General features: G+C 44.4%; 1 protein-coding gene across 1 annotated transcript; it reads left to right on the top strand.

Moving 5' to 3' along the window:
- Positions 1–15,406: 15,406 nt before the first annotated feature.
- On the top strand, positions 15,407–25,078 carry LOC129223990 (fibroin heavy chain-like). Its single transcript, XM_054858382.1, is given in 5 exon segments — positions 15,407–19,283; positions 19,286–20,619; positions 20,621–20,769; positions 20,771–20,808; positions 20,873–25,078. Coding segments are annotated over 5 exon segments (9,492 nt in total). The 5' UTR covers positions 15,407–15,430; the 3' UTR covers positions 24,991–25,078.
- Positions 25,079–25,666: the final 588 nt, after the last annotated feature.

Raw genomic sequence — 25,666 nt, 5'->3', positions numbered from 1 at the left:
AATTACAGGTGAAAGAGACACCAATCAACACACATTTTTCCATCTCTACTCGCCACTTTCAATTTACTTTTGGGGAAATTCTACAGAAAAGAGGAAAAAGTCAAAATTTTAAATTAATTTCTCTTTACGAATTTATTATCAATGAAAAAAATTGTCTAAAATATATGAAAATAATAAAAAACTTCAGCAAAACTTAAAATTAATAAGAGTTATTAGGCTTCAAATTAGGTCGTTATAACGATATTCTCATGAGTAACTTTTTTATGTAACTTAAGAATAGCTGTCTGGTTGAACATTGTGGCATTTTTGCAATTATTTTCTTAAATATGCGTCTTTGAACTCTCTAGAATAGTTGTATGGGTGATTTTCAAATGTATTTCGTTAGGTTCGACACAGTTTGAAATTTTATGTTGTTATAAATAGAGATGTACCGAGTAGTATTTTGGCCGAGTACCGAGCTCGGCCTTTTACTACTCGGCCGAGTGCCGAGTACCAATTATGTTTTAAGAACCACCGACCGACACACGTGATAAATTTCGAACTAATTGGAATAATAGTATAGGCCTCCATGTTCATATAATAGTTTTTAAAACAAAATTTCAGCTGAAATTTAATCACACATTATTTAAAAGATTTTTGTTCGGACAAAAATTTTAGAAATAAAACAACGCTAAAAGCACAAAGGTGCAAGTCTGCAACCTGCAGACACGTGTTTCTGTGTTACAATGAACGTCTTTTCAGTGCATAAAATGTGAACTAATGAATGTAAAGATATCCAATAAAAAATCACACTTATGTCGGATGGACCTCTTAGGGAAATTCTCGAGTTTGGAGTACACCAGTTAGATAAGGGGTTTACCACCTATCCACTCTGTTCTTAAAAAGGTTTAGGTAAACGTATAGCCTGTTCTAGATGTATATATAGTCCTTGAGCTCTTCTCTGGGGGAAAGACATCATCTGTCAGATTAAAGGCATAACTCCGCCTCCTTGGAGTGACGGACCGCCATCGCTACTATACCTCCTACTCTTCTGTACACCTCCTGTTTTGGTTTGGTTTTAAGATATAAAGCCTACACATGATTAGTATAGCTTATTTAAGTATATTAATTTCGTGCATTCGACTTTCTTTTTTTTTTGTGAGTTGAACCTTTATGAATAAAAAAAAAAAAAAAATCACAACCTTTTGGGGGAGGTTAACCCCAACTCCCCCCCTCGCTATACGCCTGGCGTACCTAGCAAAGGTGACAACCAGGCGGTAATTTGTGGTGTCACCCCTTCCCCCCTACAAAAACACACACAAAATAAGTGTTAATATTCTAATGAAAAAAAAAAGAACAAATAAAACTATGAATGCTTTTAAAAAACTTACCCTAGACGTACATGTGCAGGCCGTTGAGAGGTGAAAGAATTTAGGGGATGTATGAAAATGATGGCTCCTTAATTATGGTAAACTTATTTCAAACACAGGGAAAGGTAATGAGTTTCAGTTTTTTGGTGGAAATCACAACTAGGTCTACTGCCTGCCTTGTCTATAGTGTCGCAGTCTGACTGCGACAGGAAGGACCAGGTTCAAATCCTGGGTCGGGCATGGACGCACTTTCTCTCTCCTGTCCTTGTCCTTTCTTTGTGTGAATGTGGTGTTGTGCTGTGAATGTTTGTTTATCCTATAAACGGATCCTTATGGCATGAGTGTACTGTAGAAGTCCGACTTCACACCAAATTACGGTACAGTTCGATATATATACGTATATATATATATATATATAAATATATATATATATATATATATATATATATAATATGTATCTATATATGTGTGTATGTTCCTTATACAAATCCACAGTTTACATCGGATCTGCACCAAATTTGGCAGGGAGGTACTTAAGGAACCGAGAAGGAATTTTGTTGTTTTTTCGAACGCTAAAAAGGAAACGAACCGTTCGAATTTTAATATTAGAACCCAAAAATGGCATTTTTCTACAATATGAGGGCGAAAAAATGCCCGCAAAAAATAGAATAAAAAATCTATAGAAACATCTGAATTTTCTGCATCAGATAAATTTATTTCAATGTTCGAAAGTAATTTGAACATGAACTAATTTTGTGCTAAAATGTAGGTAAGCCTTTAATCAGATTTTCACTGTTGATCACGGTCAATGTTGAACAATGATTTTATAAAAATTTGTAGCGGGAAGAAAATCGTTGAGAAGAAATATCTGCTGCCATTTTTTCTCGAATATAAACAAATAAAATTGGCTTTTGTTTTGAGGCTTTTCTTGTAATCTGGGGATTTTAAATTTTCTCTCTTTGGTTATTTTTCTGCAATCTGTCGGGGAATTTTAGATTTTTTTTCTCTTCCAGCCTGATTGATGAACACGCGTCACTTGACATAACTTTTTTATTTTCGAGGTAGACCGTGCAAAGTCGGGTGATGTAGGCTAGTTAAAGAATACAAACAATGCGTTTTTCATATTAAAACGGAAATTAGGTTCAAATTAATTATCATATGTTACTGTCAAATCGTCTTTCTCTGCAACGCGCAACGTTTCAAGTTTAACAATTGGTAGTCATCAAGACTTGTGACTGTGCTGTTTTCCATCAAAACCTTATTAAAAATAATGCTAATATCTTCCTATGCTGCTCATAATTTGTTTGCTTCGTAATGATTTTTCTAATTTGTTCGCAGATTTTTCTTATTTGCCGTTATAGTTACGGCCTTATAGTAGTTATATATACATACCAATTTTGTTCACAAACCTTTTGAGACCTGAGACAGGTGAAAAATCTTCTCATGTGCGTCTCGGAATATATTACTCAATATCTTACGCAAAGCAAAGTCTTTCTTAACACGAAAGATGACTGAAACAACAAAAATCCATTAGCAGAATCAACAAGTTGCATGCCATCGGGTGAAAATCAACCGAGTCGTGTCGCAGCTGATGTCAATAAGAAGCCACAGGTGCCGCGTTGTCAACAAAACATGGCTGAAACGCCACCAGCAACCTGACACTATAGTGAAAACAACATTTCGTGCAGCTTATCAATTAAGGCGTTCAGGTTATTTTGAAAAATTGGCCTTTTTCAACATTAATTCGATAGTTTCGAGAAAAAAATACGAAATGATCAAACCGTAATTGAATTTCAAACGATCTCAACCAAATTTAGGATGACATGTATGAAAAGAACAGGGAAGCTGCGGAGAAATTCAATGAAAAAGTTTTCTTGAGAACCTGATTTTGTGGATCCTAGTTTTCTGAAAAGCTCCTACAAAGTTCGTAAATTTGTAAAATAACTTTAAAACATTTTCGTGTGTTCTTTTATTAAACAACAGTCGAGAATTGCTTACTGCTTTCTCTGCCTTAGGCTAGATGCTTCGCATCTTTTTCAGAACCATATTTCAATTAAGCAAATTTAGGAAGTTTTCCTGCTATTCCATCAGAACGGAAGGACAGAATGGGTCGAGTGTAGTGACAAAATTTGAATTTTACAGGGATCCTTCTTAGTTCAATCTCATTATTAGAGATCATTTATAAACGAATATTCTAGTTGAAAAGGTAATAATAAAATAAAGTATGCAAACGAGAAAAATAATCCCAGCTTTTATTTACTTGAAACAAACTCAAAGGACTTCATTTTCCAACCTATATAGTTCAACAAAAGGTCCATATATAGAGTTTGTGGAAAGCGATTTTTCACGTGAAAGAGAATGACAAATATATCAATAAAATAATTAAAACCGAGCTTATGTGCATCATATAACTTTCTTTTACACCAATTTAATGTTATTCCCCACTATCGGATATATTAATGCGATTCAATAGTTAACTCTCTAAACAAACAGTAGCCAAATTGAAACCAGATTAAAAAAAAAATTGCCTAATTTGTCGCCAAAGCTAGCGACAAAACTTGGCGACCAAAAAACTGGCAATCGCCAAGTTTCAGTGAAATTATAACACCACTTGAGTTTACATCGAAATTAACACTGATTTCCCCCTCAAAAGGTGCAAAAAACTTCTTTAGAAACACCCGAATGCAACCAAAAGGGGAGTTGCGCAACTAGACCCCAGTAGGAGTCTACATACCAAATTTCAACTTTGTAAGACATACCGTTCTTGAGTTATGCGACACACGTACGTGTGTCATACATACGTACATACAGACGTCACGAGAAAACTCGTTGTAATTAACTCGGAAATCGTCAAAATGGATATTTCGGGCGTTTATATGTTCTTAGGTATGTATGCACGTGTGGTCGGTCGAAAAAAAAAATCAACATTCATTCGGGAGGTGAACAAAATGAAAATTAAGGTCGATTTTTGAGTGAAATTTTTTTTCGCGAATACAGTACTTCCTTTTTTGTAAAAGGAAGTAAAAAGCATACGAAAAACTAAGGATCACGTTCTCGCTATCTACCGACTTACACAACGACAACTCCGCATCAAAGAGCTACTTTCTCCATGAAACAGTGGACTGCGTGACTCTCTATTTACCAATCACAAAGATCGTAGAACGAGAAAAATTCAAGACGGCAAAGTTGAATATATAGCAATCTTGATTGTTCAATAAATAGTTTCTCAGTCAATTTATCGTTTTTTAGTCTTCAGCAATATTAGTATGAAATTGACATTGATCAGGGCTAGCAATTTTTACTTTAAAAATAATAAAAAAAATTCTCTTATGGGACAACTCATAACTTTTTTCCGGTCCAATAATTAGACTTATTTTAAATGTATTACTTGTATCGGAATGTTTTTTTTTTTTTTGAAGTTCAAGTTTTTAAAGAAGATTTTATTATTAATCAATGTAGAAAAATTGCACTGGTAACTGACTGATAGTCTCAAAGCAAAACAACATAATATGCAATCTTCAAATGATTTCTCCCCCATGCCTTACGGTATTTTTTAATCTGAATTTAATGGTAGTCGTCCTCACTTAATCGGATAACGACTGATCGAATACCCCGCTTATAAGAACATAAATCTTTTTAACAAAAAAGTTTCCTATAGCGATAATGTAAAATTTCTCCGCTTTTAGAGACTATTTTTTGCATCGATATCTCACTGCATTGCATACATATTTAAAGTTTCTTGTGCGAAACTATTATTTAAAGTCGAATTTTTCGTCTCTTTCTGGCGAAGTTGAAAGAATTGGATCACATGCAGTAAGCGGGATTTGGCCCTGTCCTCCGGTCCGGTCCCGTCTGACTGATTGTGTGGTAAAATAAACGCAAAAAGGAATGGCGTAAGGTTATACTTTATAAGTTAAAAGCTTTGGAAGCAGTTAAAAGTAAAAAAAGGCAGACTTACATTGCGGAATATTATAAGGCTGTATTAGAGGTGGGCAATGTCGTTTTTTATTAATGATCTGTTCATTAGAGGACCGTTCTCAATGAACGGTTACCGTTCATTTAAATCCGTTTATCCGTTTTCATACCGTTTTGATCCGTTTATTTAAATCGTTCGTTTGAATGATTTCGTTCATTTAAAAAAGTTATTAAATTTTTCCATCGGGAGCACTGCTTACATACGTACATAAAGTATTACCAATAAACCATATACAACGAAACATTAACAACAAATATATCAGTAGGTCATCTCATCTGCGTAACGGAATAACTCAATTAAAACAAGAAGTTCCTTCTAGAACTATACCAGCCTACTTTCCCGTATACCCATACTACTTTCTAGTATCTGATCAATATTCTCAAAAATAGCTAAAATCTCAAATTATTTCAAACATATTTTTTTAATATTTTAAGCTGATTTCTAGGAATAAAATATCCCTCACTCATCTAAAAAAATTAAATGCGTAGGAAAAAAAAAAAAAACGAAGAAGTAAAATAGCAGCACCTTTTAATCAAAGCAGCTAATACACCTTTTTCCAATAAAAAATTCTTTAACAGCTTTCAAAACGAAAAAATAATAATAAAAATTAATAAGCTCATTAAAATAAATACATCATATCAAAAAAAAAGAAAAAGAAAAAAAAAGTTTCTTTTTCCCTTGTTGCCAAAAATAATTTTTTAAATGAATTAATGCACTTACCAAAATAAATAAAGACAAGAAAATGTCAACTTAAAGAAATACTTTTCATTGTCAAAAAAAAAAAAAAATCGTCTGCGCATATCTTTATGTAGAAACATAAATGACTTCGAGTTTATTCGCCAAAAACTGAATACCTAAATTAAAACTTGAGCGTGAAAATAAAAACAAGTCATATCAACAATAATTATTTCACAGTTAAAACCATAGCTGCGGAGTCAGAGTCGGAGTCAATCTCATTTTGGGATAAAGGAGTCGGAGACGAATATCCGAGAATCGGAGTCAGTCATTTGTTCTCCGTGTATAAATTTTTGCCAAAGCTACGAAGTCAGAGTCGAAGTCGGGAAGTCGGAGTCCGATTAATTGTCGGGCACAGGAGTCAGATTCGGAGTCAGGTGCCCCTAAATTCTCGGAGTCGGAGCCTGGAGTTTGGCTTTGAGAGCTATTTCCAACAAAATTTGTTTGAAATAAATCTGCCTTCAAGTACGGAATCTACGTTGACTTTCAGTTTCCCTGTAGGCGCTAATGTTAAGGGATTTGAACTGTTCAAAATTGAACGGAAAATTGTTCAAATCAAAAAGATATTTTATATACAAGTTTTTCATCAAAAGCTTTTTCCTACAAAGTTTGTTTGAAGCTAATTCACCTCACAGTTCGGAATTGCCTTGAATTTCCCCGTAGGCGCTAATGTTAAGTTTTTTTGAACTGTTCAAAATTTAACAAAAAAAGTTCAAATCATAAAGTGAAATGTGGGAATGAGGTGTCCTTGTCGAGATCTTTTGAACAAAAAAAGTTTGTTCGAATCGGACTATTCATTCAAAAGTTATTATGGGGGGACAGATAGACAGACCGACAGACATTTTTTCCCATCTCAATACCCTACTTTCCAATTTTTAATTTTTCGATATTTATTTAATTATTTTATTTATTTTTGACTTTTTTTTTGTTTTTCGCGACATTTTTAAGATGCATTAAGCTTCTTTAATGCGTTTTTCTTCTTTCTCCGACTTTTACTGGGAAAGTAGGCTAAAAAAGACTCTCCTAAATTAAAAGAATCGATTAACCAATGTTTTGATGCGCAAAAATTGCAAATTTTGTGCATCAAAAGGTTTGTTTATTGATTCTATTTTCAAGCACAAACGTATTTATTCGTTTCTAATCTAAATATTAGTTAACTTTAAAATCATGCCAAAATATCGATGAGAACAGAAAAAAAACAACACTTTTTTAAATGAGAAAAAAATTAGATAGTAATAGTCCTTATTAAAAATCTCTGGATTTTGAATGTAAAATGAGCGACTTGGAAGTCACCAAGCAAGTTAAAAATAAAACCAAATCTATATAGATGGTGTTTAAGGTGGTCCTTAGCTATAGCGCATTTTTTGGAAAATTAAAATTTCATTGCACCCACACTCTTATCTTGTTCCAATAAACAAAAGAACAGGCTGTGCGAAATTTCCCTTCAATCGAAGAATTTCTAGGGGTGCCTCAAATGCCTTAAAGTTCAGATCCCTAGAAATCTAGTAAGATTTTTTAAAAGATTGCATTTTTCTTTAACATCGCAATGATTTCTAGAGAATAAATAAATTTAACTGGGACAAATATTTTTTATAGAATCAAAACATAGTTGAATAAGCCAATATTGAACATCATTTTTTCCATATATGTGATGTATCAGTCGTTTAGTCGTTTAGTATCAGTCGGGCAGTTTTTACCATCTTCAGCAATGATGTGTGAAACAGTTTTTTTTCTCATTTTCATCTTTGGTGAGAATATTATTGTGTTCCTGAATTAATTTCACACTGCTTAATTAATTTCACAACAATTGTTTTGTCAGGTTTTGTCCATTACGCATAAATAACCAGATTCATCCTTCTAAGTTCAAGTCTTATTTAAGAAATCGGAACTCATAGGAAATCGGGTAAAAAAATATTTTGTAACAGGTATTACAAAAAAAAAAAAAAAAAAAAAAAAAAAGAGTATCTCCTTGTTTATAAACACAGAAAAATTATATTGGTGTGGAAGGTGTCTTTTTTGTTGGTTTTCTTCTTCCTGTTCTGCATCTTTATCAGCTTCTAACAATTCTCTTAACCGTGGTTGAAACAATATCATCAAATAAGAAAAGAGTCAAAGTTTCTTGAGCCAAATATCAGATATGGCCTGAAAATTTTTGGAAAGCATCCTTACTGATTTCTGGATCAATGTCCTGATAACTGATCAGTTGACGCATAAATAGAAAATCCTGATAGGCAGCTGTAACTGCTTCCGGGAAGAGAAAGCAGGCTCGAATGTGAACTCGAGCACAACTGAAACTGAACCTAAAGTAGTTAAATCTTTTATGCATAAAGAGCCTTTGACATCCACCTAGCATGACTTACAAAATTATATCCCATTCTTAGGAATCCCGGCAAGAATATATTAGCTGATTCTAACACATCACGATGATCCCTGTTGTACCTAAATAGAAAGGTATTGATCAAGAAATCCGAGCATGGTTGAGAATATATCATCATGTACTTCAATCGTTACCAGGTACAGGGCCGACGCCAAGAGGGTTGGAGTGGGAGGGGGGTGCAACGCTCCTTAATTTTCTCAGAAATGGGGCCGCTAATTTTCTTTTAGCGATGCCACGAAGGAAGAAAAAAAAAAAACTCTTCGTTGTTTCAAAAAAGTAAAAAATTAAATATAAATGAACAATTGATATAATAGTGATAAAAAGTATTTTTTCTGTAAAATTTGAATGGAAAATGTAATCTTAAATTAGTATTTAGGAACATCCATGATTCTCTTTTATTAAGATTATCTAAGTAAGGGCAGCGGAAATGCACGCTTCAAACATTTTTTAATGCAAAAAAAAAAAAAAAGTATTTAGTGCACTATTCACAAGGCCGCAGAGTGTGTATGTCTGTGGGTAGTCGGAAACTATGGGTTCGACTCAAATTAAAATATTATTGTGCATATAGTAAAATTAGTATAATGGAATGGAGGACCGGCGACAAAACGTGTACGCCTTATCTCTCGGCGGCCCTGGTTATACAAAACCATGCTTCATAGGTCGAGAGAGAGAGAGGGGGGGAGAGGGGAAGGAGAGAGAGAGAGAGAGAGATGGACAGGAAGTGGAATGTCCAAACATCAAACATTTTGTTAGTCGCCCAAACAAGTTTCACAGAACATTACTAATGGATATATTGGAAGATTGCAAGTGAATGGCAACGGTTAAAGGAAAATTAAGAATATAGCAGAAAGTAAAGAGGTTCGAAATAAATGCATTGTACTGCACTGAGAAAAAGGAAACTTGAGATTGATTGAGAGTTAAAAATTTGAAGATTAATATATATATTTTTTAAATTTGATTTAATTACAAGGGCATCCATACAATGTTTCAAACTGCTCACGGTTCAAAAGAATGGTCGTTCATTTTTTAAGTGAACGAACGGGTTCGTTCATTTTAAGGATTCGTTCTCTTTGACTCGTTTGTTCAAGAACGACACATCCCTACGCTGTATGCTCTGGAAAGAAAACTGAAAAATGTTCAATAAATTAAAAAACTAAGACAAAAAGAGCATAGGAGTATTTTGATAGCATCAAAAGCTCCTTTTGAACATATAGTCGCCTCAGAGCATCAGTAAGACATCTAATTAAGGAAATAACACTAAGATATCTTACTGTCGCTCTGAGGCTACGACATTACGAACTGCTATTACTAACATTATCGTTCAATCCTAAATATACTTTTAATTACGCTGTACGTCAAAATAAAAATTAAAAAAAAAAAAAAAACTTCTGATATTATTCTTACTAATCATTATGTTAAATGACCCCCTGAATCCAAATATGACCACCGTCCTCCCCCCCCCCCCACTTCCCACTTTTTGGATATGGCGCCCCACAATTTTTTTCAGTTTTCGACAGTTTCATAGCCATTATGATTTATTTGGAGGGAAAGGGAGCATTATAGTCATTAACACTCTTCTGAGAAGCTGCAAAGTTCAAAATCTTGAACATTTAAAGCTAGCTGAGAGACTGGTCGGGTATTCCTTCCTCCAAATATTTAAAAAAAATAACAATAAATAAAAATAATTAAAAAATAAATAAAAAAAATTCAAAAAATAAAATAAATAAAAAAAAAGAAAAATTAATTTGAATTTTAACATCTTGAATTCAAATTATGTTTTTCGCAATGACGAGTGTGTGTGAAGGGGAAGGTGTGTTTGTGTGTAGGGGGTATGTGTTTATGTGTAGGGGATATGTGTATGTGTGTAGGCATGTGTGTTTGTGTCTGCGAGCAGATATGAGTGTGTGGGTAGTTGTGTGTATGAGTGTTTGTGTGAGTTGGGGGGGGGGGGGAATGTGTATGTGTGTGTAGGCATAAGTGTTTGTATCTGTGTGCAGGCATGAGTGTGTAGGTAGTTGTGTGTAGGTGCGTGTGTATGTGTAGGTGTCTGTATGTGTGTGTATGTGTTTGAGTGTGTGTATGCGTTTGTGTATGTGTATGTAGGTGTATGTATGTGTGTGTGTACGTGCGTGTATAGCACACCCTTCATATTTTACGCAGTAACCTCAACCCAAATGAGATCAAAACCCTTTCAAACTCCTTTTCCAATAATTTTTTCAATGGCGCAACCTGCGTGACATCCTTTGACACGAAATTTTGATCAAAATTCAAATTTTTTCAGGCAGAGAGGCTGGTCATGTTACCGTAAGTTTTGAATGGAGTTGTATGAGATTACAGCAATAAAATAGTTGGAAAAAGCACGACCAACACACACACTTAAAATGAACAAAGAACTCAAAATAGAAGCAGCCCAGGAAACGAACCCAGTCAATCCTTTGATTTACGTCGCACTGAGAAAAAAAAAAAAAAAAAAACCTTACGGACCAAAGCAAGGGCGCCCATATGCAAAATTATAAGGGGGGGGGGAGCCTCAGATATTTTCCCCGTGGGTTAGGAGGGTATTTTCTCTATGGAAACTGATTTCAGGACAGGTTAGAGTCATTAAAATATTTCATTTTTAGTAACTTATTCATTAATGGCTGGAGAATAAATGTTTTTACATTTTTGCAAAGAAAAACGTACCAAAAGCTAGGAAGTTCTAATTTCAAAGGGGAGTGGGGCTCGAGTCCCCCTTGCCCCCCTATATGGGCGCCCTTAGACCAAAGCCCAAGCAAAAAAGAAGGTAAACATTGTAGGGGAATATGGGGCAAAGTGAAATATAGGGGCAAACTGAAATGGAGAAATATTTTCTCTGCTTTAATCTATACCTATCTGGTATTTAACTGTATTAAGGTCACTTTTTAACTCTATTCGAGTCAGGAAAAAGAAATAATGCCGAAGATTAAAGCATTTGGTGATACACGCAATTTTTAAAAAAATGATACTCATTTTATAATATTTTGTTGTAAGTCAAAACATATTTTTGTTACTATAAAATGATAAAGTTATTGTTATTAACATTTTAAACATTAATTGAGACCTCCTAATATTCCATGCAGTATTAATTTAGTTAATATTAAGCTTATTTGTATTTTAAATAAATTGTACAATCAGTCATGTACATACGGGGCAAAGTGGATGGAGCAAAATGAAATAGTTTGTTTTATTTACTCACTCATTCACTTAAATATTAGTTTATTGTTTCATTATCTTTTCTTTTATTCATTCAACCTTTTATTTACTGATCCTTCTGATCGAAAATATGTTTTATAATCGAATAGAAAATATTTCAACGGAAAATAATTTAATATTTGACTTTGCTAAATGAAAAAGAAAGTTTTTCCACTTTTTTTTAAAGACTCAAATTTTCTGCCAAAAATAAAAAAATACTGTTTCAACGCAAGTTTTAATATAAAATACATTGTCCGTTCTTTATGTTCTGTAATTTTCACAACAACATTCCAAGTTATTCATTTTGAAAAACTCAGCCATCTTAACCATTTCACTTTGCCTCACATTCCAGAACTATTTTTCCGAATAATAATAAAGAAAGAACCTTAATAGTGATCATAAAAAAACTTTTATCACAGGGTGTCAGCTGAACTTTTGATCCTCCCTTGGATCCGTCATTGAACCAGAGTATAGAACCTACTCCTGCGAGCCATATGTACGAAAAAATTTTACGTTGTAAAAAAAAACAAAAAAAGTGCATCACGGGACGCTCGGCAGAAGTGATAACTTTCATAGGATTAAATTATTATCATTATTTAATCCTATGAAAGTAACAATTGGCTTATGGTAGCTATAATAAGCAACGAAATTTTCGCATTGTGTGTTATCTAAAACGAAAAAAAAAAAAAAAAAAAAAATAGAACCGACTTCAAAATTGCTCTAAATGGAAAATAATTTTATTCTTTGATCACCATCAGACTACTTTTAAATATAAGTTTGGATGTCGGCGCAAAAACAATAGATTAAATGACGCGTCGTTTCTAAATATTTTATTCATCAGAAAAAACACTCAAACTTACGAAACATTTTAGATTTTACTTTGTTATGAACAAATGAAATGTTTATTTATTATTTTTGTTTTCTCGGCCGTCCCCAACTCCCGCGTTCAGGAGTCTGCGGGGATGACGTTCGTTTAAAATATGTACACCTTATCAGAGTTCAAAACCCTAAATGAAGTGAGATATTTTTAGTATAATTAATCGCAAAAATGTTTTTGTTTTGGAAATAAATTTAAGGATTAAATGCTGTTTTGAATATATATTGTTTACAATGTTATTGGTATTATATTGTATTATTAAACTCACTTTTCGTTAGGAGATTGCGTTATGTTGCGACGATCATCCATCTCCTGTTAGTTTCATTACTTTTTCTACTATCACTTAACGCTTAAAAGCTGACCCAAAGAGTAAAGATGCAAAATTTCCCGACCATGCGCGCTTCTGTCGTATGCGCGAACGAAAGGAATGCCAAACAAGAGTTGCGTCGTTACGCGCATTATGTCACAAATCGGTTTACCCTCCCATAAGAAGTTATCACTTCAAAAATCCTTACAATTAAGAAACAATTTAGCTACAGGTCGCATCAAGTTTTCGTAACAGCAAGGAGCATTTCAATTTCATTTATTTTATTGCCTGACTTGTGTTATTTATTGTAATTTAAGTGTTCATGTAATGCGTGACTAGTCTGGTTTTTCGATACTGATAGTCCGGGCTGGGCCCAAACACTCATTCTTCTGGTTACCAGTCGAACTCTCTGCCGATCGAGCCATTTACCTCCATCAGTCTCAGCGCAAGTTAAACTTATAAAACTAACCGAAAACCTCAATTCTGTGCTTTAAAACAGGTTCTTAAAAAAAAAAAAAAACGTGGGTGTATTTTTCGTCATTAGCCTGCAGGATAAGCTTTAAAATGAGGGGTAAGTCAAAGAAATCGATCAAGAAATAAGGAAGATCTCGCGTAGGAACAAAAAACAGGCTTCAGAAATAATATTTAAGGATTATTGGTTAATTTATAAGAGAATACGACAATGATGCGTAGGTATATTGTTTTTTTTCTTAATTCATTTTTAGCAACGTTTAGGATTTTCTCCGAAAAGTACGCTCGAGACTTGCCTCATGGCTGACTCGAACCTACGCCCACTGGATCGCGATTCGGTTTGCGATGCCCGCGTCTTCATGGTTACGCATATCCTGGGTTCCTAGCATTCTATATTATAATTAAATTTACCCCGTTACGCGCGTTATGTCCCAAATTGGTTTACCCTCCCAAAAAAAGTTAACACTTCAAAAAAAAAAAAAAAAAACTATTGGAATCATCATATTTTGCATATTTAAGCCGCATCACAGATCTTCTCAGTAATGAACCTTCCTTTATTATTCAACTTAATTCACATAGAAAATTTATATAAAAATGATGTTAAGTGTGCTTATAATATAGCATTAATGAATATTTATATTTCTGGGGATGCAATGCCTCCATAATTTTTCACTACCCCAGAAATATAAATAGACATATTAATGCTACTTTATAAGCATTTTTAAATTCATTTTAATCACAAATATGTTTCGGGAAGTAAGTTTAATAAAACGGGAAAGTTCTTTGCTAAAGATCTACGATGCGACTCTGACGATGAAAAATGCGACGCTTCCATTATATTAGTTTTATCTTTTTTTACAATGTAATTTTTTTTTTTTTTTTGAGACATGGGGCTCATAGAAGTGAGATCCATTCTCTGGTTTTATGCCGAAAAAAAAGTAAAAAATTTGTAAAAAAAAACCCCTAGAAAAAAAAATTGGTTTGAATCATTTTTTAAATGTTTAAGGGGGGAATGGGGTTGTTCCCTTCAGTCAAATGTAGTACTTTTAGTCACTGAAAGTGATAGCGTAAGCAAAAAAAAAAAAAAAAAAAAAACATGGACCAAGAAAATTCTTTCATTTTCCCAACAGATATTTTTTAACTAGTTTTTTAAACTGTCTAATTTTTCAAACAAGGCGTGGTCTTGATGACGTCACAAGTGATGCTCTTTGGCGCATATTTGTACCGCGTTTCCACGTAATGATAATCAAGCAGCGAATTAAAATTGCGCTCTACGCTTGCTATCAACCATATCGTTGACATTACACGTGAGTAAAGTTGCGAATTAAATATTTTGCTTTGTGAATGGCAACACAGAATAGCATTTCATCATTTGTGGTGTCATCGGCAAGAAATGTAAACAATGAAAGCGCATCGATTTAAGTAATTTATTAAACTTATTAAACTTAAACAAATTCTTTAAAAAATGGTTAGATCCTATATTTTTAAGCATGTTCTTTCAGAAAAAAATACTTTTAAAATTTTGGAAACGACCCAATATTCCCATGATAAGGGTTAACGCCACCAACTTGCTCCAAATGCAAATGCTACAGAACTTTGCTGCTCTATAGTCCCTTAAAAGAGTATTAATGACGAATATAATGCTATGACGAAAAAACTGTTTAAACTAAAAAAAAGGGAGGGGGTGGGAATTCTAAAATGGGACGTGTTGCGGAAATACGGTGGTCATATTTGGATTCAGATTGTCATGTCAATTAAGAATAAAAAAGAATAATATCAGAAGTATTTCGAAGGCATTTTTTTGAAGCAAAGTGTTATTAAATTGTAACATATCATTTCGCTCAACAAAATAAGAGTATTATTTTTTGTCTTTCTCTTTTTCCAAATTTCTGATCAGTTAATCAGGATAAAATGTTAATAATATCATTGACAGGTGCAAAAGGTGTGTAATCAAAGTGTGAACGTCATCTAATCTAGATCACGCGCATTCCTAATCTGCATACAGCAAATGTTTGAGGCCTGACGGAATGTTTTTCAACCTGTCGATGCCTCACGAAACTAGGCACTATAAATACAGAAACCTTTTGCTGGAGAAATCATTCAGTCGGGAACATCCCAAGCAAGCAAAATGGTTTGGTCTGCTCGACTTGCGTTTCCTTTGTTGGCCCTGCTATTTTGCAGTCCAGCTATCCTAGCACAGGGCAACAGCCCGTGGTCTAATGCAGCCTTAGCTGAGCAATTTATTGGTGCTTTCGGCAATGCTGTAGCTTACTCCAATGCATTTAGTGCGTCAGAAGTGGATGACATGCAATCTATCGGAGAGATTGTAATGGCAGCAATGGAAAAAATGGCAAGATCCAATAAAAGTTCAAAATCTAAATTGCAAGCTCTTAACATGGCTTTCGCTTCGTCAGTAGCAGAAATTGCAGTTACTGAGCAAGATGGATTGGCACTTGATCTAAAAACGAATGCTATTGCTGATGCTCTGTCACAAGCCTTTCTTCAAACAACTGGGTATGTAGATGGTCAATTCATCAATGAAATCAGACAACTGATTGTTATGTTTGCCCAGGCCAACGCAAATGAAGTTGGAGGAGGAGCTTCAGCATCAGCGTCAGCAGGTGGTTATGGGTCCGGCGGAGGTGGCTACAGTCAGCAAGGAGGTTACAGTTCAGGTGCAGCAGCATCTGCTGCAGCAGCTTCATCTGCTGGTCAAGGTTACGGAGGACAAACTCAGCAAGGAGGACAAGGACAAGGAGGCTATGGATCTAGTGCAGCTGCAGCAGCATCAGCAGCCGCAGGAGGCCTTGGAGGAAGAGGTGGACAAAGCGGACAAGGACAAGGTCAACAAGGTTATGGATCTGGAGCATCCGCTGCAGCCGCAGCAGCAGCAGGAGGCTCGGAAGGACAAGGTGGCCAAGGTGGATACGGCTCAGGCGGACAAGGCCAAGGAGGCACCGGATCTGGAGCAGCCGCTGCAGCAGCAGCAGCAGCAGGAGGCTCGGGAGGACAAGGTGGCCAAGGTGGATACGGTTCAGGCGGACAAGGCCAAGGACAAGGAGGCTACGGATCTGGAGCAGCCGCTGCAGCAGCAGCAGCAGCAGGAGGCTCGGGAGGACAAGGTGGCCAAGGTGGATACGGCTCAGGCGGACAAGGCCAAGGAGGCTACGGATCTGGAGCAGCCGCTGCAGCAGCAGCAGCAGGAGGCTCGGGAGGACAAGGTGGCCAAGGCGGATACGGTTCAGGCGGACAAGGCCAAGGACAAGGAGGCTACGGATCTGGAGCAGCCGCTGCAGCAGCAGCAGGAGGCTCGGGAGGACAAGGTGCCCAAGGTGGATACGGCTCAGGCGGACAAGGCCAAGGACAAGGAGGCTACGGATCTGGAGCAGCCGCTGCAGCAGCAGCAGCAGCAGGAGGCTCGGGAGGACAAGGTGGCCAAGGTGGATACGGCTCAGGCGGACAAGGCCAAGGAGGCTATGGATCTGGAGCTGCCGCTGCAGCAGCAGCCGCAGCAGGAGGCTCGGGAGGACAAGGTGCCCAAGGTGAATACGGCTCAGGCGGACAAGGCCAAGGACAAGGAGGCTATGGATCTGGAGCTGCCGCTGCAGCAGCAGCAGCAGCAGGAGGCTCGGGAGGACAAGGGGCCCAAGGTGGATACGGCTCGGGCGGACAAGGACAAGGACAAGGAGGCCTCGGATCTGGAGCAGCCGCTGCAGCAGCAGCAGCAGGAGGCTCGGGAGGACAAGGTGGCCAAGGTGGATACGGTTCAGGCAGACAAGGCCAAGGACAAGGAGGCTACGGATCTGGAGCAGCCGCTGCAGCAGCAGCAGCAGCAGGAGGCTCGGGAGGACAAGGTGGCCAAGGTGGATACGGCTCAGGCGGACAAGACCAAGGAGGCTATGGATCTGGAGCTGCCGCTGCAGCAGCAGCCGCAGCAGGAGGCTCGGGAGGACAAGGTGCCCAAGGTGGATACGGCTCAGGCGGACAAGGCCAAGGACAAGGAGGCTATGGATCTGGAGCTGCCGCTGCAGCAGCAGCCGCAGCAGGAGGCTCGGGAGGACAAGGTGCTCAAGGTGGATACGGCTCAGGCGGACAAGGACAAGGACAAGGAGGCCTCGGATCTGGAGCAGCCGCTGCAGCAGCAGCAGCAGGAGGCTCGGGAGGACAAGGTGCCCAAGGTGGATACGGCTCAGGCGGACAAGGCCAAGGACAAGGAGGCTACGGATCTGGAGCAGCCGCTGCAGCAGCAGCAGCAGCAGGAGGCTCGGGAGGACAAGGTGGCCAAAGTGGATACGGATCAGGCGGACAAGGTCAAGGAGGCTACGGATCTGGAGCAGCCGCTGCAGCAGCAGCAGCAGCAGGAGGCTCGGGAGGACAAGGTGCCCAAGGTGGATACGGCTCAGGCGGACAAGGCCAAGGACAAGGAAATTATGGATCTGGAGCTGCCGCCGCAGCAGCAGCCGCAGCAGGAGGCTCGGGAGGACAAGGTGGCCAAGGTGGATACGGCTCAGGCGGACAAGGCCAAGGAGGCTACGGATCTGGAGCAGCCGCTGCAGCAGCAGCAGCAGGAGGCTCGGGAGGACAAGGTGGCCAAGGTGGATACGGCTCAGGTGGACAAGGCCAAGGACAAAGAGGCTACGGGTCTGGAGGAGCCGCTGCAGCAGCAGCAGCAGCAGGAGGCTCGGGAGGACGAGGTGGCCAAGGTGGATACGGAGCAGGCGGACAAGGCCAAAGACAAGGAGGCTACGGATCTGGAGCAGCCGCTGCAGCAGCAGCAGCAGCAGCAGGAGGCTCGGGAGGACAAGGTGGCCAAGGTGGATACGGCTCAGGCGGACAAGGCCAGGGACAAGGAGGTTATGGATCTGGAGCAGCCGCTGCAGCAGCAGCCGCAGCAGGAGGCTCGGGGGGACAAGGTGGAGCTGGAGCAGCTGGACAAGGACAAGGACAAGGAGGCCTCGGATCTGGAGCAGCCGCTGCAGCAGCAGCAGCAGGAGGCTCGGGAGGACAAGGTGGCCAAGGTGGATACGGTTCAGGCAGACAAGGCCAAGGACAAGGAGGCTACGGATCTGGAGCAGCCGCTGCAGCAGCAGCAGCAGCAGGAGGCTCGGGAGGACAAGGTGGCCAAGGTGGATACGGATCAGGCGGACAAGGCCAAGGAGGCTACGGATCTGGAGCAGCCGCTGCAGCAGCAGCAGCAGCAGCAGGAGGTTCGGGAGGACAAGGTGGCCAAGGTGGATACGGCTTAGGCGGACAAGGCCAAGGACAAGGAGGCTACGGATCTGGAGCTGCCGCTGCAGCAGCAGCAGCAGCAGGAGGCTCAAGAGGACAAGGTGACCAAGGTGGATACGGCTCAGGCGGACAAGGCCAAGGACAAGGAGGTTACGGATCTGGAGCAGCCGCTGCAGCAGCAGCAGCAGCAGGAGGCTCTGGAGGACAAGGAGGCCAAGGTGGATACGGCTCAGGCAGACAAGGCCAAGGACAAGGAGGCTACGGATCTGGAGCAGCCGCTGCAGCAGCAGCAGCAGCAGGAGGCTCGGGAGGACAAGGTGGCCAAGGTGGATACGGCTCAGGCGGACAAGGCCAAGGAGGCTACGGATCTGGAGCAGCCGCTGCAGCAGCAGCAGCAGCAGGAGGCTCGGGAGGACAAGGTGACCAAGGTGGATACGGCTCAGGCGGACAAGGCCAAGGAGGCTACGGATCTGGAGCAGCCGCTGCAGCTGCAGCAGCAGCAGCAGGAGGCTCGGGAGGACAACGTGGCCAAGGTGGATACGGTTCAGGCGGACAAGGCCAAGGAGGCTACGGATCTGGAGCAGCCGCTGCAGCAGCAGCAGCAGCAGGAGGCTCGGGAAGACAAGGTGGCCAAGGTGGATACGGCTCAGGCGCACAAGGCCAAGGACAAGGAGGCTACGGATCTGGAGCAGCCGCTGCAGCAGCAGCAGCAGCAGGAGGCTCGGGAGGACAAGGTGGCCAAGGTGGATACGCTCAGGCGGACAAGGCCAAGGAGGCTACGGATCTGGAGCAGCCGCTGCAGCAGCAGCAGCAGCAGGAGGCTCGGGAGGACAAGGTGGCCAAGGTGGATACGGCTCAGGCGGACAAGGCCAAGGAGGCTACGGATCTGGAGCAGCCGCTGCAGCAGCAGCAGCAGCAGCAGGAGGCTCGGGAGGACAACGTGGCCAAGGTGGATACGGTTCAGGCGGACAAGGCCAAGGAGGCTACGGATCTGGAGCAGCCGCTGCAGCAGCAGCAGCAGCAGGAGGCTCTGGAGGACAAGGTGGCCAAGGTGGATACGGCTCAGGCGCACAAGGCCAAGGACAAGGAGGCTACGGATCTGGAGCAGCCGCTGCAGCAGCAGCAGCAGCAGGAGGCTCGGGAGGACAAGGTGGCCAAGGTGGATACGGCTCAGGTGGACAAGGCCAAGGACAAGGAGGCTACGGATCTGGAGCAGCCGCTGCAGCAGCAGCAGCAGGAGGCTCGGGAGGACAAGGTGGCCAAGGTGGATACGGCTCAGGCGGACAAGGCCAAGGAGGCTACGGATCTGGAGCAGCCGCTGCAGCAGCAGCAGCAGCAGGAGGCTCGGGAGGACAAGGTGGCCAAGGTGGATACGGTTCAGGCGGACAAGGCCAAGGACAAGGAGGCTACGGATCTGGAGCAGCCGCTGCAGCAGCAGCAGCAGCAGGAGGCTCTCGAGGACAAGGTGGTCAAGGTGGATACGGCTCAGGCGGACAAGGCCAAGGAGGCTACGGATCTGGAGCAGCCGCTGCAGCAGCAGCAGCAGCAGGAGGCTCGGGAGGACAAGGTGGCCAAGGTGGATACGGTTCAGGCGGACAAGGCCAAGGACAAGGAGGCTACGGATCTGGAGCAGCCGCTGCAGCAGCAGCAGCAGCAGGAGGCTCGGGAGGACAAGGTGGCCAAGGTGGATACGGCTCAGGCGGACAAGGCCAAGGAGGCTACGGATCTGGAGCAGCCGCTGCAGCAGCAGCAGCAGCAGGAGGCTCGGGAGGACAAGGTGGACAAGGCGGATACGGTTCAGGCGGACAAGGCCAAGGACAAGGAGGCTACGGATCTGGAGCAGCCGCTGCAGCAGCAGCAGGAGGCTCGGGAGGACAAGGTGGCCAAGGTGGATACGGCTCAGGCGGACAAGGCCAAGGACAAGGAGGCTACGGATCTGGAGCAGCCGCTGCAGCAGCAGCAGCAGCAGGAGTCTCGGGAGGACAAGGTGGCCAAGGTGGATACGGCTCAGGTGGACAAGGCCAAGGACAAGGAGGCTACGGATCTGGAGCAGCTGCTGCAGCAGCAGCAGCAGGAGGCTCGGGAGGAGGAAGGTGGATACGGCTCAGGCGGACAAGGCCAAGGAGGCACCGGATCTGGAGCAGCCGCTGCAGCAGCAGGAGGCTCGGGAGGACAAGGTGGCCAAGGTGGATACGGTTCAGGCGGACAAGGCCAAGGACAAGGAGGCTACGGATCTGGAGCAGGGCGGACAAGGCCAAGGAGGCTACGGATCTGGAGGCAGCACAATACGGTTCAGGTGGCCAGCAGCAGGTGGATGGCCACGGCTACGGATCTGGAGCAGGACAAGGCCAAGGAGGCACCGGATCTGGAGCAGCCGCTGCAGCAGCAGGAGGCTCGGGAGGACAAGGTGGCCAAGGTGGATACGGTTCAGGCGGACAAGGCCAAGGACAAGGAGGCTACGGATCTGGAGCAGCCGCTGCAGCAGCAGCAGCAGCAGGAGGCGCGGGAGGACAAGGTGGCCAAGGTGGATACGGCTCAGGCGGACAAGGCCAAGGAGGCTACGGATCTGGAGCAGCCGCTGCAGCAGCAGCAGCAGCAGCAGCAGGAGGCTCGGGAGGACAAGGTGGCCAAGGCGGATACGGTTCAGGCGGACAAGGCCAAGGACAAGGAGGCTACGGATCTGGAGCAGCCGCTGCAGCAGCAGCAGGAGGCTCGGGAGGACAAGGTGGCCAAGGTGGATACGGTTCAGGCGGACAAGGCCAAGGACAAGGAGGCTACGGATCTGGAGCAGCCGCTGCAGCAGCAGCAGCAGCAGGAGGCTCGGGAGGACAAGGTGGCCAAGGTGGATACGGCTCAGGCGGACAAGGACAAGGAGGCTACGGATCTGGAGCAGCCGCTGCAGCAGCAGCAGCAGCAGGAGGCTCGGGAGGACAAGGTGGCCAAGGTGGATACGGCTCAGGCGGACAAGGCCAAGGAGGCTACGGATCTGGAGCAGCCGCTGCAGCAGCAGCAGCAGCAGGAGGCTCGGGAGGACAAGGTGGCCAAGGTGGATACGGCTCAGGCGGACAAGGCCAAGGAGGCACCGGATCTGGAGCAGCCGCTGCAGCAGCAGCAGCAGCAGGAGGCTCGGGAGGACAAGGTGGCCAAGGTGGATACGGTTCAGGCGGACAAGGCCAAGGACAAGGAGGCTACGGATCTGGAGCAGCCGCTGCAGCAGCAGCAGCAGCAGGAGGCTCGGGAGGACAAGGTGGCCAAGGTGGATACGGCTCAGGCGGACAAGGCCAAGGAGGCTACGGATCTGGAGCAGCCGCTGCAGCAGCAGCAGCAGCAGGAGGCTCGGGAGGACAAGGTGGCCAAGGTGGATACGGTTCAGGCGGACAAGGCCAAGGACAAGGAGGCTACGGATCTGGAGCAGCCGCTGCAGCAGCAGGAGGCTCGGGAGGACAAGGTGGCCAAGGTGGATACGGCTCAGGCGGACAAGGCCAAGGAGGCTACGGATCTGGAGCAGCCGCTGCAGCAGCAGCAGCAGCAGGAGGCTCGGGAGGACAAGGTGGCCAAGGTGGATACGGCTCAGGCGGACAAGGCCAAGGAGGCTACGGATCTGGAGCAGCCGCTGCAGCAGCAGCAGCAGCAGGAGGCTCGGGAGGACAAGGTGGCCAAGGTGGATACGGCTCAGGCGGACAAGGCCAAGGAGGCTACGGATCTGGAGCAGCCGCTGCAGCAGCAGCTGCAGCAGGAGGCTCAGGAGGACAAGGTGGCCAAGGAGGATACGGTTCCGGTGGACAAGGCCAAGGACAAGGAGGCTACGGATCTGGAGCAGCCGCTGCAGCAGCAGCAGCAGCAGGAGGCTCGGGAGGACAAGGTGGCCAAGGTGGATACGGCTCAGGCGGACAAGGCCAAGGAGGCTACGGATCTGGAGCAGCCGCTGCAGCAGCAGCAGCAGCAGGAGGCTCGGGAGGACAAGGTGGCCAAGGCGGATACGGTTCAGGCGGACAAGGACAAGGACAAGGAGGCTACGGATCTGGAGGAGCCGCTGCAGCAGCAGCAGCAGCAGGAGGCTCGGGAGGACAAGGTGGCCAAGGTGGATACGGCTCAGGTGGACAAGGCCAAGGACAAGGAGGTTACGGATCTGGAGCAGCCGCTGCAGCAGCAGCAGCAGCGGGAGGCTCTGGAGGACAAGGAGGCCAAGGTGGATACGGCTCAGGCAGACAAGGCCAAGGACAAGGAGGCTACGGATCTGGAGCAGCCGCTGCAGCAGCAGCAGCAGCAGGAGGCTCGGGAGGACAAGGTGGATACGGCTCAGGCGGACAAGGCCAAGGACAAGGAGGCTACGGATCTGGAGCTGCCGTTGCAGCAGCAGCCGCAGCAGGAGGTTCAGGAGGACAAGGTGGCCAAGGTGGATACGGCTTAGGCGAACAAGGCCAAGGACAAGGAGGTTACGGATCTGGAGCCGCTGCTGCAGCAGCAGCAGCAGCAGGAGGCTCGGGAGGACAAGGTGGCCAAGGTGGATACGGCTCAGGTGGACAAGGCCAAGGAGGCTACGGATCTGGAGCAGCCGCTGCAGCAGCAGCAGCAGCAGGAGGCTCGGGAGGACAAGGTGTCCAAGGTGGATACGGCTCAAGCGGACAAGGCCAAGGAGGCTACGGATCTGGAGCAGCCGCTGCAGCAGCAGCAGCAGCAGGAGGCTCGGGAGGACAAGGTGGCCAAGGTGGATACGGCTCAGGCGGACAAGGCCAAGGACAAGGAGGCTACGGATCTGGAGCAGCCGCTGCGGCAGCAGCAGCAGGAGGCTCGGGAGGACAAGGTGGCCAAGGTGGATACGGCTCAGGCGGACAAGGCCAAGGACAAGGAGGCTACGGATCTGGAGCAGCCGCTGCAGCAGCAGCAGCAGCAGGAGGCTCGGGAGGACAAGGTGCCCAAGGTGGATACGGCGCAGGTAGACAAGGCCAAGGACAAGGAGGCTATGGATCTGGAGCTGCCGCTGCAGCAGCAGCCGCCGCAGGAGGTTCGGGAGGACAAGGTGGCCAAGGTGGATACGGCTCGGGCGGACAAGGCCAAGGACAAGGAGGCTATGGATCTGGAGCTGCCGCTGCAGCAGCAGCCGCAGCAGGTGGTTCGGGAGGACAAGGTGGCCAAGTTGGATACGGCTCAGGCGGACAAGGACAAGGAGGCTACGGATCTGGAGCAGCCGCTGCAGCAGCAGCAGCAGCAGGAGGCTCGGGAGGACAAGGTGGCCAAGGTGGATACGGCTCAGGCGGACAAGGCCAAGGACAAGGAGGCTACGGATCTGGAGCAGCCGCTGCAGCAGCAGCAGCAGCAGGAGGCTCGGGAGGACAAGGTGGCCAAGGTGGATACGGCTCAGGCGGACAAGGCCAAGGAGGCTACGGATCTGGAGCAGCCGCTGCAGCAGCAGCAGCAGCAGGAGGCTCGGGAGGACAAGGTGGCCAAGGTGGATACGGCTCAGGCGGACAAGGCCAAGGACAAGGAGGCTACGGATCTGGAGCAGCCGCTGCAGCAGCAGCAGCAGGAGGCTCGGGAGGACAAGGTGGCCAAGGTGGATACGGCTCAGGCGGACAAGGCCAAGGAGGCTACGGATCCGGAGCAGCCGCTGCAGCAGCAGCAGCAGCAGGAGGCTCGGGAGGACAAGGTGGCCAAGGTGGATACGGCTCAGGCGGACAAGGCCAAGGAGGCTACGGATCTGGAGCAGCCGCTGCAGCAGCAGCAGCAGCAGGAGGCTCGGGAGGACAAGGTGCCCAAGGTGGATACGGCTCAGTCGGACAAGGCCAAGGACAAGGAGGTTATGGATCTGGAGCAGCCGCTGCAGCAGCAGCCGCAGCAGGAGGCTCGGGAGGACAAGGTGGAGCTGGAGCAGGTGGACAAGGTGGACAAGGACAAGGCCAAGGTGGTTATGGATCTGGAGCAGCCGCTGCAGCAGCAGCCGCAGCAGGAGGTTTAGGAGGACAAGGTGGATACGGCTCAGGCGGACAAGGCCAAGGACAAGGAGGCTACGGATCTGGAGCAGCCGCTGCAGCAGCAGCAGCAGCAGGAGGCTCGGGAGGACAAGGTGCGCAAGGTGGATACGGCTCAGGCGGACAAGGCCAAGGACAAGGAGGCTACGGTTCGGGTGCAGCTTCTGCAGCAGCAGCAGCATCTTCCTCAGTTTCTCGACTTCAATCACCTGCATCTTCATCTAGAGTTTCCTCAGCTGTTTCTACACTTGCTTCTGCAGGTGCTGCAAATTCAGGAGCATTGTCGAGCGTTATTTCTAACCTTTCTTCTTCTGTTGCTTCTGCCCATCCTGATTTGTCTGGTTGTGAACTCCTGGTTCAAATTCTACTCGAGGTCATCTCTGCTCTTGTCGCACTTTTGGGATCATCAACCGTTGGCCCAGTTGACATTGGACAATCTTCCCAATATTCTGGTTTGGTAGCCAATGCAATTGGTAACGCATTAGCCTAATTTTGAGAATAGCATATCTCAACTGCTAAAATGGTAGTAAATTTTGTAAGTTTATTCTTAAATAAATACTGGCTCTTTAGTTTTGCAATTTTCAATTTTGCTTTCTATATAACGTTTTCTAGTATTGTTTTTTAAACGGGACTCAAAACTGAGAGAAACAAAGCTTTTTAGATAGGTATGTATACGTCTAGTTCACATAATTTTCAAAAACTCATTTTAATTCGGGTGGTGTATTGAAAAACTTCTTTATCAAATAAAATATCTTCAAACAAGAATATAGATTCTTAGCTTACGTTTTAAAAATTTGCTGCAGACGCATAAGGATTCGACTGAGGAGACGCTGAGGTTCTTTTGGTTTAGGATGAAGGCTTTCTTTTTTGTGGGGAAGAGTTAAAGGTTTTCTTGTCGGGGAAATTTTTACAACCGGGTTGTTTTTGATGGTTCTTATATACGTAAAAACACTCGGCAATTGTCTCGCATTCCCAATGACAGGAAAGCAAAAATTATTTACGCGCTGAATGCTGTGGGAGGAAACGCATGAAAGACAAAAATTACGATATCGGCAAAGGAATCGCCAAAAGCCTTCAATTATTAGATGCAGAGGATACATTTTATTGGAATTTATTAACCTTGGACTAAGTAAAACATTAAGAGTCACATTAAGAGTCACAGAATC

This window comes from Uloborus diversus, chromosome 6 (genome assembly GCF_026930045.1).
Source record: "Uloborus diversus isolate 005 chromosome 6, Udiv.v.3.1, whole genome shotgun sequence".
NCBI classification, from domain to species: Eukaryota; Metazoa; Arthropoda; class Arachnida; order Araneae; family Uloboridae; genus Uloborus; species Uloborus diversus.
Note: the sequence above shows the minus strand (reverse complement) of the source record. Positions and strands in the feature narration are given on the sequence as shown.